General features: G+C 40.8%; 1 protein-coding gene across 1 annotated transcript in view; it reads right to left on the bottom strand.

Moving 5' to 3' along the window:
- Positions 1–15,552, bottom strand: part of CD247 (CD247 molecule) — a 98,034-nt gene that overhangs the window by 20,876 nt on the left and 61,606 nt on the right. Inside the window, exons 2-4 of the mRNA XM_066598551.1 lie at positions 10,755–10,858; positions 8,524–8,577; positions 5,604–5,678 (exon numbers count right to left, since the gene is read on the bottom strand). Of these exons, the coding sequence (XP_066454648.1) occupies positions 5,604–5,678; positions 8,524–8,577; positions 10,755–10,858 (233 nt within the window). The remainder of the gene's footprint in view (positions 1–5,603; positions 5,679–8,523; positions 8,578–10,754; positions 10,859–15,552) is intronic.

The following is a 15,552-nucleotide window of genomic DNA, read 5'->3' as shown; positions in this document are numbered from 1 at the left end:
CCCCCATCTTCTAACCTCACCTTGAGGAAGCTGTCATGCGCAGCACACGTCGGAGTTCAGCAAACATGAAGGTTTGTACTTGTTTCTATATCGTGTCTTCCCATGTACTTGTCAGTATGCAGTACTGTTATCATGGTGATTGTCTGTGATATATGCATTTGTATATGGGCACACTTCACTTGATGGGCGTGCCATCATGACTTTGTCTCCCCCTTTTTATAGTTTAACACAGTTCTTATCAATAAAGATGTTATTTCGCTATGTTATCTGCCTGCTTTGTAGATATTTTGAGGTGATTTTTTTTTTCTATGAGTGAAAATTAAACCACTTACATCAGTAGTAGTAACATATACAAGTCACACCATATTTGAGCCAAAATGTGCAATTTTTACCTTTTCTTGCCAATTTAGAAAAGGGGGTCTTAAAAGGGGCGTGGCTTAGCGGCAAAGGACATGGTCCCCCACAGCCTGTCAGATTTATTATAATTTACCCCAGAAACTAGATTAAATTATAGCAGAAATCTGCTTCAGGTCTTACATGACATAGATTTCAGCAGAATGCACACAAGTTTAGTCAGACCTCATCTGGAATACTGTGTCCAGTTCCGGGCACCCCAATTTAAAAAAGACATCGACAAACTGGAGCAAGTTCAGAGAAGAGTTACCAGGATGGTAAGGGGTCTGCAAATCATGTCCTATGGGGAACAGTTAAAGGATCTGGGAATGTTTAGCTTGCAAAAAAAAAAAAGGCTGAGGGGAGACTTAATAGTGGTCTACAAATATCTGAAGGGCTGTCACAGTGCAGAGGGATCAGCCCTATTCTCATCTGCACAAGGAAAGACTAGAAGCAATGGGATGAAACTGAAAGGGAGGAGACACATATTAGATATTAGACAGTGAGGGTGATCAATGAGTGGAACAGGTTACCACAGGAGCTGAGTTCTCTTTCAATGGAAGTGTTCAAACAAAGGCTGGACAGACATCTGTCTGGGATGATTTAGTGATCCTGCACTGAGCAAGGGGTTGGACCCGATGACCCTGGAGGTCCCTTCCAACTCTACCATTCTATGATTCTATGAGTTGCGACAAATGTATTATAAAAGAATTGCGCTTTTTAATACACCTGTCCTATCTTACTTCAGCAAAACTTATGTAGGAATAGTGTATAAAACGACGGGCCATCATTTTGGATTAATTTTCATTATATCTTACCAGTGGTCACGGCTGTATTTTTCTGATACAGAGCTTCAAAACCTACATAGAAATGACTGCCAGCAACCACTAAAGGAGGTAGTTGAAAAATGTGCTGCTTGCAGCAAGCACTAGGGGGAGCTCAGTAATGAGATAGCATATAGTATGCTCGCGAGCTCCCCCTAGTGGTGGCTAAACACAGAATTATATGATGTAACTCCATGTGTATACAGAGGATTTAAAGCTCCGTATCAGGAAAATGGATCTCTGATCACTATACAGGTATATTACACTATTGATCAGCGTAGAATGTTGGGCCTAAAAACAACACTTTGAAGCAATCATGGGTGGGTGAAATGGAGCTATAGGGTCAACTTTTTCTATCCAAATGTCTGTGTACATCATCAGGTGTCAGATTCTTGGTTGAGCCGGTGCAAATGATTAGACGCTCAATCGTCAGTTATATTGTATTGCTATAACAGCAGTGAAGCCTCAGCGCGAGCGGCCGGTCCAGACGGGTCTATTTGTATGTTGTGTATGATGCTGCACCTATCTATGCGGAGAATACATCACTTATTGACAGAAATGGCTGTAAATCTCTGCTCCCTGAGTACAAAGCCACCCTTCGCTGAGACTCTGTACTTCAAAGCCCCGGAAAGCTTTTTGTTGTTTGTTTTTCATGGTAGCTGTGGCCGTGTGATGTTTCTGAGCCTTGACGTCTCCCTCTACCTGCATCTCCCGTACCCAGACGTGGGCGAGAGACATCACAGGAGGATAGTCTGCCTGCCTGCTTGCGATTCATACTGTTGGGACACATTGGGAATCAGATGGCTGATAGTAATCTCTCCTGAGGTTTGAGAGGCGCTCGGCTATCATCTCTCTCTCGCAATCTTTTTATCTGGCTCCAACAAATCCTGGCCAATTAGCGGCACCTGCTCAATTTGATGTATAGGGTCTCGACAACAGGCCAATATCCGCCTTTGGTTGACCAACATTAACCTTTTTACTGCAGCCCACAACGCATGCGGCCAAGGTCAAAGCCTTCGAACTGTGCAATATGTGGTGGGGCACAAGCTGTGGGATTCCTTAAATGCTTTGTACATTTTTGCACTCGGTTTTTTTTTGGTTTTTTTTATCAATGTGTTTTTGAAAACTTTTTGCAATTGGTTTTCGTTCAAAATTTCTGATTATTTGATTTCTTTGCTTTTGTCGTTTTCCAAGGCACTGCAGACTGGAGGACTGAAATCTTAGCAAATTCTGGCAGAGTAAGGCCGCCTGCAGACGAGCGGGTCGGATCCGGCAGCGAGAAATCTCGCCGCGCGATCCGACCCCAGAGCCTGCAGGGACGAGCGCGTACTCACCCGCGCCTGGCGGCCCCGGCTCTTTGATGTGCCGGCTGCCGCGCAGCCGGCGCATGCGCAGACCGGAGCCGGCGGCCAGGTGAGTGCGTGCCCCGCAGAAAATTAGAACATGCCGCGGTTTGTTTGCCGCGCGAGATTTCGCGCGGCCAAACCGCGGCCGTCTGCATAGGAGTGCGTATTGTAATGCACTCCTATGCAGACTTTCAGCGGCGGAAATCCCGCGGGAAATCCCGCGGCGGGATTTCCGCTCGTCTGCAGGCGGCCTAAAGTGATGCATTATTTCTTAGCTCATTTCCTAGATTGCTTCCCTGCCAGATCAGGAGGACAGAGAGCAGAGAAAACTACTACAGAGGGCTACATGACAGTAATGGAGGATGGTGGAGGAGATCAGGGGCTCTTATCAACAGTGAGGGAGGACAGGACCAGTACCTACTCAGAGAGAGGATGAGACAGATGGAGAGATAGAGTCAATGGAGACAGAGGATAGACAGAGTGTAGTACTGATTGGGCATTGTTATGCTACACAGCCTCTGAAAGATGAGGGGGGGGGGGGGGTTGAGCTGAGCTTGTGTGCATTCATGACAGAGACCAGATGATCAGTGTTGGGAATAACTACAAGTCAGAAACATGAATGTAGAGATAGCCTGCCAATCAAGTATGACACTTTCTAAATGCATAAGAAGGAAGATGCAATGCAAAAAAACAGATGAGTGCATCATTTTTGTCTAGTTTGTAAGATATGTGTTTATTGATAGAGATGAGCGAGCACCCAAATGCTCGGGTCCGCGTTATTCGAGTCGAGCTTATCGTAAAATTCGAGAGCTCTGCTTGAGTAACGAACCCCAATGACTACAATGGGAGACTTGAGCATTTTTGTATGTGGGACGACGGGTGCCGATCTTTTTTTTTCTCTCTCTCTCTCTCTCTCTCTCTCGTAACGAGCACCATCGAGTACGCTAATACTCGAACGAGCATCAAGCTCGGCAGAGTATGTTCGCTCAACTCTATTTATTGATTTTTCATGCACAAAAGTTTACAGAGCCTATTAATATAATATTTAAAGGGGACTGCCACCAAAAAAAATTTAATTGCCCATCAATTAGTAAGTCAGGACTTACAGCAGCAGCCAAAGTGTGGTGATTATGTATATTTTATTTACAGAGAAATTGGCATTGCTATTCGGATACAGCTACCATCTTTGACAGGCGATATTGGTTGCTACTTTTAAGTAAGGTTCTCAGCACCTGATGAAAGAATTGTCACTTTGTTATTAAAAGGCTTCAAGCAATATGGCTACACTTCCTGTTCTCAGTTTTGCAAAAATGCCTTTGTGCTGGATCTTTTTATTTTAATGCTTACAAAAAGTAGTGGTCACTGTATGTGTCATCATGATCATATTTTTCCAGTCGCTATACTTTTACTAATGATTGATAGATAGATTCAGAAAAAATGTCTTCTTAAAAACTATATATATGTGTATATATATATATATATATATATATATATATATATATATATATATATATATACACACACACACATATACACATACATACATACATACACACAGGTGAAAGCCCTCACTGACTGACTGACTGACTCGCCACTAATTCTCTAACTTCCCGATGTCGTACAAACTTGAAACTTGGCACGACCATTCTTTATGTCCTAAATAGGAAAGGTAAAAGGGGGTCACAACTTAATTATTCAATCTTACGTGCAAAAGTAAGTGACCCCTTATGTTATGTACCTAATCTAATTCTCTAACTGTCCGGTGTTGTACAAATTTGAAATTTGGCACAACCATTCTTTAGATCCTATATTGGAAATGTAAGGATGTTACAACTTGATTATTCATTTCTACGTGCCAAAGTAAGCAATCCCCTATTTAAAGTAACTAATAACACATATTTGTACCGCACAACGTGAAATTTGCCACAACCATTATTTAGGTCATAAATAGGAAAAGCCAACGGTTGCAAGTTCAAAATTTTAATACTAAGCATGAAAAACTTCAAAAATTCATGATACATGAGATAGTTCCTTTCTCAGAAACCATAAAGCCTGCGGAAATGATTTGTATAATGATGTATATACCGAGGAGAATCTACCTCACCTCTATGTGTATATACTGAGGAGAATCTACCTCACCTCTATGTGTATATACTGAAGAGAATCTACCTCACCTCTATGTGTATATACTGAGGAGACTCTAACTGACCTCTGTGTGTATATACTGAGAAGAATCTAACTGACCCCTATGTGTATATACTGAGGACAATGTAACTGACCTCTGTGTGTATATACTGAGAAGAATCTAACTGACCTCTATGTGTATATACTGAGAAGAATCTAACTGACCTCTGTGTGTAAATACTGAGGAGAATCACCCTTACCTCTGTGTGTATGCTGAAGAGAATCTAACAGACCTCTACGTGTATATATTGAAGAGAATCTAACGGTCCTCTATGTGCATATTCTGAGGAGAATCCACCTCACCTCTATCTGTATATATTGAGGAGAATCTACCTCAGCTCTATGTGTATATACTGAGGAGAATCTAACTGACCTCTGTGTACATATACTGAAAGTCTGTAAAGTACATAAGGAAGTGACCATGGACTGGAGGAAAGGAGCGTGCCTTTAAGGCTTAGAAGGGGCTGCAACCTCCACTCTGGGGGTAAATTTGAATAAAAAGGGGCGTTACTTTTAAGGGTAAAAAGTGAAGAGAGTGGGAGGGGTGGCACATTCTGCATAGGGACATCAGTACATGCAGCCTGAGAAGAATCTAACGCTCCTCCATGTGTATACATATTTTATTCCTCGGTTCCTCTGAAGTAACCACAACTTCAGAACATTTTTAGTGCGAACACCAGGTAAACGCCTGTAACAAATTAACTTGGGCGAAGCCGGGTATATCCCGAGTCTTTCCATATTCAACAAACTCAACCTTTTTCTGCATTTTACTTTGTTACCTCCATGGATCCAATAGACAGACAGACAGAGAAACATGAGTTGCTCACATATAATGTATAGACTATTAGTTACTTACTCTGTTCATTCCTTTTTCTGTATCTCCACCAATATTTAACTTATCGTATGCCTCTTGGCCATGATATTGAAGTTTCTGCAAACAGCAAGAAGTGTTGGATTATATAAGGATAGGACATTTTTTTCATCACAAATCATTTTTCTATTGAGCTGGTTTAATGTACTGACATACTGGAGAATTGTTCAAAACACATTTCCTAAGCAGCTCCAAGGACCACTGAAGCAATAAAAGGGATATGTAAACCTTAACTGTTCTGGTCCACCTGGGGCTTTACTAGTAAATCCTTCATGTTGAGAATGTCCCTAATCTGAGAGCAGCATATGATAGAGCAAGAGGAGCTGAGCAGGTTGATATGCAGATTTGTGGGAAAAGATGTAGTAAAATTATTAATTTACTCATTTAACCCTCTGCTCATTCTGGGCTTAAAAGTCCAGTGGACGGTTCCATCAGTGACTGGCAACCTATATGAGCTGCCATTCACAGTAGTCCTGCCCAATGGACTTTTTAGCCCTGAACATTCAGCCAAGGTATTAAAGAATACATTACTAGTTCAAATGACTGTTTCTTTTCCAGCAAAAATATGTATCCATTTGCTCAGCTCATTTAGCTCTAAAAGATGACTGGAATTTTCAAAGTGATGGCTTCTCTTAAACCTTTTCACTATTTAACCCCTTAACGCCACAGGGTGTAACTGTATGTCTTGGCAGTAGATTGTGGCTTGTATAGGGTTCACAGAGGGAGCAGGCTCCCTCTGTGACATTATTGGACCTTCTGCTATGTAATTGGGGGTCGTTGGGTTTCCATGGAAACAGAATGCCAGATACAGGTGTCCTGAATTGCCAATGCCTATGACAAGTAATAAGGCATTGCAGGACAGAAGTCCTGCAATGCCTTATCATAGCGATCATAGGTGCTATGGTGCAAGTTCCCCACAGGGACACAAATAGTGTAAAAAAAAAAGATCAAAATGGTGTCAAAATAAAAAAAAATTTAAAAAATGTTCAAAACAAAAAAAAAACCTTTTTTGTGCTTTTTCTTCCCTAATAATATAAAAAAACATTTTTTAAATTAAAATCCCACATATTTGGTATTGTCGTATCCTTAACGACTCACACAACAAAGCAAACACACTTTTTAACCTGCACGACAAAAAGCGTTTAAGGAAAACTTTAAAAACTGGGGCAAAATGCTTATTTTTTTTAATTTTGCCTCGCAAGAAAAGCAATAAAAGTGATCAGAAAAGTTGTATGTACTCATAAAAACTACAGCTCATTACACAAAAAAACAAGCCCTCACAGAGCTCCATCCATGGAAAAATAATAAAGTTATGGGACTTTGAAGGCAGCGATTTGGAAAAACAAATAAATTACGAAAAAAGGGGTTTTATTGCGCAGAAATGGAAAAACCTTAAAAAAAAAAAAATTTTGGTATTGTTGTAATCGTACCGACCCGCAGAAAAAATGTATTGGCATTTATGCCACATGATTAACACTGTAAAAAAATACCAATGGCAGAATTAATGTGTTTTCTCTCCCTGCGATCATAAAAAAATTAATAAACGTTTTACAATATAGTCTATGCAACCAAAAATGGCACCAATAAAAACTACAGTTTATCACGCAAAAAAACAAGCCTTTATGCAGCCATGTCAATAGAAAAATAAGAAAATGATGGCTTTTGAAAAGTTGAGATGAAAATCCCCCAAAAATCGTTGTGTCCTCAATGCGAAAATAGGCCGTGTCCTTAAGGGGTTAAGCATTGCATGGTAGAAATATGCAGACACTGCAGAAACTAAAAAAAACTCTTCACTTAAGGGTTTGGTAAAGCCTTAAAAAGATGTCCCCCCCATTCACATGACTTGAACATCCTGGAGCCTTTTTAAAAAAAAGGTTAAGTAAACTGGGGTGAAGACAGTGAGCTCAGCTAACTAGAGATGAGCGAGTATACTCGCTAAATGTGATTGTTCCCAGCAAGAGAAACCACGTAATCTTGTAGATATGATACCTTTTATTACGTGGTTTCTCTTGCTGGGAACAATCATACTTTGCTCTACTGGCTAACACGGTACCAGATCTTTGTTTTCATTATACTCGCTAAGGCACATTACTCGAGCGAGTAGTGCCTTAGCCGAGTATCTCCCTGCTCGTCTCTAAAGATTCGGGGGCCAGCGGGGAGCAAGGAGCAGCGGGGGAGCGCGGGGAGGAACGGAGGGGAGATCTCTCTCTCCCTCTCTCCCCCCGCACCCCCCTGCTCCCCGCCGCATCTCACCTGTCACCAGCGGCGGCCCCCGAATCTTTAGAGACGAGCGGGGAGATACTCGGCTAAGGCACTACTCACTCGAGTAAAGTGCCGAGTATACTCGCTCATCTCTACAGCTAACCTCCTATATACCACACCTCTCCTCTATGCAATTGTCTAGGAAGCTGAGATTTGAGGAGCTATTTGTTAATGCCCAGTAAAGCCAATGAAGGTCCTGTACAATAAACATTTTGCTTCGGTAGATAGGTGAAAATCAACAGCATGGGTGCTCATTCACTGAAGTGGATTTTTATACTCACATAAACAAGCCATTCGCCCTGCAAACAAGCATTTGCTCGATCATAAACCGATAGTTTACACTTTTACATGGCCCAATGATCAGGTAAAAGAACATTTCAGTGAATGTTCTTGCCTGTTTATCAGAACATGTAAACGGCTCTTATGATAGGGGACCAAAACATTTTTGTTGTGCATCCATCTACAAGTGGACCAGGAGGCTAGCATAAGTAATAATGAGGGGCCCAAAACAACCAATCAGTTAAGGCTTATAACCAGGAATGAATAGTATAGTTTGCTTTAGCTACAGCTAATAAATGAGCCCCTGGCACTGCATAGCTTGAATATATAATCTTAACAAGCGCAAGATCTAAAGACGACTTACACTGTATGTTTCTGCTGCGTTCTGATCATCATCCACTGCATTTCTCTTTATCAGCTGAGAAAAACATCTAATTATTAATTATATACAGAACACAATAAGCAAAGTAAACTGTGATCAAACACTAGAAAAAAATGGAAGAATATTACTACTATAATACTGCCCCCTATGTACAAGAATATAACTACTATAATACTGCTCCCTATGTACAAGTATATGACTACTATAATACTGCCCCCTATGTACAAGAATAGAACTACTATAATACTGCTCCCTATGTACAAGAATAAAACTACTATAATACTGCCTCCTTTATACAAGAATATAACTACTATAATACTGCCCCCTATGTACAAGAATATAACTACTATAATACTGCCCCCTATGTACAAGAATATACCTACTATAATACTGCCCCCTATGTACAAGAATATACCTACTATAATACTGCTCCCTATGTACAAGTATATGACTACTATAATACTGCCCCCTATGTACAAGAATAGAACTACTATAATACTGCTTCTATGTACAAGAATATAACTACTATAATACGGTCTCCTATGTACAAGAATATAACTACTATAATACTGCACCCTATATACAAGAATATAACTATTATAATACTGCCCCCTATGTACAAGAATATAACTACTATAATACTGCTTCTATGTACAAGAATATAACTACTATAATACTGCACCCTATGTACAAGAATATAACTACTATAATACTGCCGCATATGTACAAGAATATAACTACTATAATACTGTCCCCTATGTACAAGAATATAACTACTATAATACTGCCCCTATGTACAAGAATATAACTACTATAATACTGCTCCCTATGTACAAGAATATAACTACTATAATACTGCCCCCTATGTGCAAGAATATACCTACTATAATACTGCTCCCTATGTACAAGTATATGACTACTATAATACTGCCCCCTATGTACAAGAATAGAACTACTATAATACTGTTCCCTATGTACAAGAATATAACTACTATAATACTGCTTCTATGTACAAGAATATAACTACTATAATACGGTCTCCTATGTACAAGAATATAACTACTATAATACTGCACCCTATATGCAAGAATATAACTACTATAATACTGCCCCCTATGTACAAGAATATAACTACTATAATACTGCTCCCTATGTACAAGAATATAACTACTATAATACTGCTCCTATGTACAAGAATATAACTACTATAATACTGCCCCCTATGTACAAAAATATAACTGCTATAATACTGCTCCTATGTACAAGAATATAACTACTATAATACTGCCCCCTATGTACAAGAATATAACTACTATAATACTGCCCCCTATGTACAAGAATATAACTACTGTAATACTGCCCCCTATGTACAAGAATATAACTACTGTAATACTGCCCCCTATGTGCAAGACTATAACTACTATAATACTGCCTCCTATGTACAAGAATATAACTACTATAATACTGCCCCCTATGTACAAGAATATAACTACTATAATACTGCCTCCTATGTACAAGAATATAACTACTATAATACTGCCCTCTATGTACAAGAATATAACTACTATAATACTGCTCCCTATGTACAAGAATATAACTACTATAATACTGCCCCCTATGTACAAGAATATAACTACTATAATACTGCCCACTATGTACAAGAATATAACTACTATAATACTGCCCCCTATGTACAAGAATATAACTACTATAATACTGCCCCCTATGTACAAGAATATAACTACTATAATACTGCCACCTATGTACAAGAATATAACTACTATAATACTGCCTCCTATGTACAAGAATATAACTACTATAATACTGCCCCCTGTGTACAAGAATATAACTACTATAATACTGCCCCCTATGTACAAGAATATAACTACTATAATACTGCCACCTATGTACAAGAATATAACTACTATAATACTGCCTCCTATGTACAAGACTATAACTACTATAATACTGCTCCCTATGTACAGGAATATAACTACTATAATACTATATTATATAAATATTAGTTTATTAAACTTCTGATTATTAAGTGGGTGATTATTGAACTGAGTTTTCTGGAGTATAATTGGTTCTAAGTTCCTGCAGCCCGCTGACTTTGATCTGCAACGACCATTAAAAGTCACCGACACCATTTATTACCAATTTTAATATAGTGAAATATGTTCACAAACATTCCAATTGAATAAGCCCCTTACCTTCTCTCTGAGGAACAGCGCTGTGACAATGATTGCATAACAAAACAATATGCCATCCAAAATGTAACAGTATCTCGGATCTGTCAGGCCAAAAAACTGTGCATCTGCAAGGAAAATGAGAGGTTTGTAATGAACAATGTGAGATTTTGATCCCCACAGAGAAAGAATATAATTATACTGCTGATATCAAACATTAGACCAACAGTACAATATATCTACTATACTACTGCTCCTATGTACAAGAATATGACTACTACCCTGTTTCCCTTAAAATAAGACCTACACAGAAAATAAGCCATACCCTGATTTTTTGGGGAGGCTTGAAATGTAAGCCCCACCCAAAAATAAGTCCTAGCTGCATTACATTAAAAAGAGCAATACATTACCTAGCAGGCTCTGTCTGGGTCCTCCTGCTGTTCTCCGGAGTTCCAGCGTGCTTGCTGCAGTCCTCAGCCACCCACAGAATATCGCTCCCTGGTTACGGGATTCATAAATCCTGCCTCTAGGAAGTGATGGCTATGATTGATTCTCGAGCATTGCTCAGCCAATCAATGCAGCGCTCGATGAACCAATGCGATGGCTGTGATTGGTTCACTGGGCGCTGTATTGATTGGCTGAGCAACCAATCACAATCATTGCTTTCTGGTGGCGGGATTTATGAATCTCGTAACCAGGAAGCAAACTTCTGTAGGCAACCAAGGACAACAGCTAGTGCACTGGCGCTCTGGAGGGCCTGAACCGAGCCTGCTAGGTAAGTATAATAAGACATCCCCTGAAAATAAGACCTAGTGCCTCTTTTGGGGCAAAAAATTAATATGACAGGGTCTTATTTTTGGGAGAAACACCGTATAATACTGCTCCCCATGCACAAGAATATAGTTATAATAATACTGCCACACATGCTTTTGAATATTATATTAGAAATATAACATGTGACTGCTATGACTCTTTCAGTAATGACATTGGTGGTTAATAGCCAGTACTGTTGTGTTGTCATGATTACTTTATCATCGGTGCACAAGTTTAAAAAAATTCTGAGAACTGATTACTTTACACATGAAGACCGGACAGCAGGCAGCAGGAAGCACAGTCCCTTTTCCAAAGCTTCTACTCTATGGCCCTCACCCATAGCTGCCTTAGGGCTTAGTCACACGGGCGTTTATTGCCGCGATTTGCGCATGCGCATGCGTCCGGCGACTTTTTAAAACCATTGCTTTGCAATGGTATCGGACACATGAGCGCTTTTTATGCGCTCGTCCGATAAATTAGAGAACAGAAATCGCAGATCGCACCTATCTGCGATCTGCGATTCCTGTTCTCTTCTCTATATGCGCTCAACGGGGCCGGCGGCAGCAGCGCCGACCCCATTGAGAACATACAGAAGACAAATCATTCTTCTCTGCCACAGCTGGAACAGCTGTGGCAGAGAAGAACAATGTTTGCCCATTAAATTCAATGGAGCGGCAATACAGCCGACTCCATTGAAAGCAATGGGCTGCCGGCGTGCGCGGGATGAATTGTCGGTAAGGGGTTAAATATATAACCCCTTACCTGCAATGCATCCTTAAATGTGAAAAAATAAAAAAAAGGATGTACTCACCAGCTCCCGGCAGCTGGAGATCCCGGCGGTCGGCCTGCAGTGGGTGTGAAGGAGGTGTGACTCAGGCTTGCCCCTGATTGGCTCAGCCTGAGCCAATCAGAGGCTGATCTCAGTCACACCCATTCATGAATTCATGAATGGGTGTGACTGAGACTTGCTTCTGATTGGCTCAGCGCTGAGCCAATCAGGGGCAAGCCTGAGTCACACCTCCTTCACACCCACTGCAGGCCGACCGCCGGGATCTCCAGCTGCCGGGAGCTGGTGAGTACATCCTTTTTTTTTATTTTTTCACATTTAAGGATGCATTGCAGGTAAGGGGTTATATATTTAACCCCTTACCGACAATTCATCCCACACTCGCCCGCAGCGCTTGAATTCAATGGAGCCGCTGTATTGCCGGCTCCATTGAATGCAATGCGCTGGACAGCTCCAGCCCGTTTCTAATGAAACGCGGCTAGGAGCAGATTTTCGGGCGATTTTTGGGCCGATTTTTCGGCGCCGGTCACGCGATTTGCGCATGCGCATCCGTCATGCGATGCGCAAATCGCGTGAAAAAACGCCCGTGTGACTAAGGCCTCTGATTGACAGTCATTCAATGTAGTGCATTATATCGCCTCATCCTCAGACCTTTATCTTGTTATTATATGTATTAGCATTCATCTTATAGATTATTTTTTGTAAACCACAGATTTGGAATTCATGCTGATTACATTTGAAAAAAAGAAAAAAACACTTTCTACAGACAGACAACACTTGAGTCTTCTTTCTCCAGCCACAGAAAATTCGGTTGTGTTGATGCTTGTTATTTTAGCTGCAGAATCTTATAGCAATGCCAGAAAAAAAAATTGTAATTGTTTCACAAAACCCCTTTATTATAGTAAAACCTAACAAAAAAAAAAAACTATATAAAATGTTAAACTATTCAGGTTTATCATCTTTGTGTGTTTTTCTTTTTTCAGGTTTTCTTTTCATTAATTTTCTCAATAACGGTAATAAAGAAAGTTGGCAAAAAATACATAAGCAACAAAATCAACAAATCTGCTCTGCGCCGTTCTTTAAACCATTAAATTAAATTAGAAACAATTTTTAAAAATTCAAAAAGTCACCTTTTTAATGTAATAATTTGTCACTTTTATATTTTTTGTAAATACAACCATGCTTTTTCAATATGTTCAATTCTTGCTCCAGTTTAAAGGGCACCCCGAAACAGCTGTCTGTGTATGGTTTTCTGGCTTGGTTTCCGATTCCTAATCATTGTTTTACAGACTTGTTAAAGAGTCGTACATTGATTTGAAGGAATACTGCCATCAAATAGGTGGCGCTGCGGGGGTATTGTTCCATCTTCCTTATTTGCATAGGATTATAAAAACATGGCTGCTTTCTTCCAGGCACAGTGCTACCCTTTTCCGCAGGCTGTGATGTTTTTCAGCCTCATTCAAGTGAATGCCAATAAGGGTGCATTCACACGAGCGTGTGCCGTACATAGGTGCGCACAAAAGTGCGCACCCACGTATGTGCACAAACACACGTGAATGCAGGTCCGTGCCCATTGCCTTCAGTGGGCTGCCGACAGCACCTACAGTGATTTTCGGGGAAGGGCTTTAAATATAAGCCCTTCCCTGAAAATCATCCCTGTTTGTGTAAAAACACACACACACACACACACACACCTCTCTACTGCTGCCTGCAAATATTCCCCACGGGGAATCCCCTTGTCACGGAACACTGACAGCCCTGTCGCAGTGATCAGTGCCAAGGGGACTCCCCACAGGGAGTAAAGAATCCCCTGCCACAGCTGTCACAGCTGTGGCAGAGGATAGCAATGTTCTCCCATTACTTTCAATAGGACCGGTACTTCTGTAGCCCCATTGAAAGTAATGGGCTGCCGACAAGCCCTGCAGGGATTTTCGGGGAATGGCTTTAAAAATAAGCCCTTCCCTGAAAATCATCCCTAGAGTGTGTTAAAAATAAAAAAAAATTATACTCCTCCTAAGCTGCTGGGGCTCAGGCGCGTCCAGCCTGTCTTCTCTGAAGCTCTTTCAGCAGGCAAGGATTTAAAATCCCCGCCTGCTGAAAGGGCTGTATCTGATTGGCTGAGCACTCAGCCAATCACAAGCAGCTCTCAGCCATTCCTTGAATGATGGCTGAGTGCTGCCTGTGATTGGACACAGTATGCAGCCAATCACAGGCAGTGCTTGGCCATTCATTGAATTCATTGTAAACATCGCGATCCTCTGCCACAACTGTGACAGCTATGGTGGGAGATTCTTTACTCCCCGCGGAGATGAAGAAATCCTCTACCCCACCTGTCCAGCTGTGGCAGGGGATTCTTTACTCCCCGTGGGGAGTTCCCATATCACTGAACACTGTGACAGCACCTTCAGTGACAAGGGATCTCCACGCTGGGGAATATTGACGCTCACCACGGATCTATGGTGCACGCATGTCCTATGTGTTGCAGGTATGTGCGTTTGCACACCTGTAAAACACGGAACTAATGGTTCTAATAGGAGCGTGGTTTTGTGTGCACAACTGTACGCACATAAACACGCTCGTGTGAATCCACCCTAAGCTGCAATACCAGCGCAGCCTATGGACAAGAGTGGTGCTGTTTTTAGAAGAAAGCAGTCATGTTCTTATAATCTCATTAAACTCCTTTAAGGGTCATTTTTACCTTTCTGGAAATCCTATCTATGACACTCAGATCCCTTTAGGACACCCATTTTCTAGGTCACAACATTGGTTGGTATGGCCATCCAGAATTGAGAAAAATAGAAGAACATGGGAAAACCCTCGATTTTCGGAGTAAGTAAAAATTGGACTACAATACCCCTCCCCCAAATTCACACAAAACTATCTACACATTACATTCAGTAAGTTTATTGTATTAATTAATTCAGAAAAACTTCATTCTTGGGATGAAAATTGCTTAACTTAAAACAAAAGCCTAATTAGTTGTGTTTTGCTCGGTGTGGTTACCAAGAGTAGATCAGCATCTGTGCTTCTCGACATCGAGGTTTCCTGTGCTTCTTAACAGAGCTGGGAACTTATCTACCTGACATCTACTCGCAACAGAGTTTTCACTTGTGACGTAGAGTATGTGAGCCAAATAGGGGGTCCGCGGGGAAACCATTAGTTCTAATTAAAAAATGTGGTTCTGCATCCAAAATGTGTTGAATTTAAAGTTAACCCTTTCCT

The sequence above is a fragment of the Eleutherodactylus coqui genome, chromosome 4 (genome assembly GCF_035609145.1).
Source record: "Eleutherodactylus coqui strain aEleCoq1 chromosome 4, aEleCoq1.hap1, whole genome shotgun sequence".
In the NCBI taxonomy this organism is placed as follows: Eukaryota; Metazoa; Chordata; class Amphibia; order Anura; family Eleutherodactylidae; genus Eleutherodactylus; species Eleutherodactylus coqui.
Note: the sequence above shows the minus strand (reverse complement) of the source record. Positions and strands in the feature narration are given on the sequence as shown.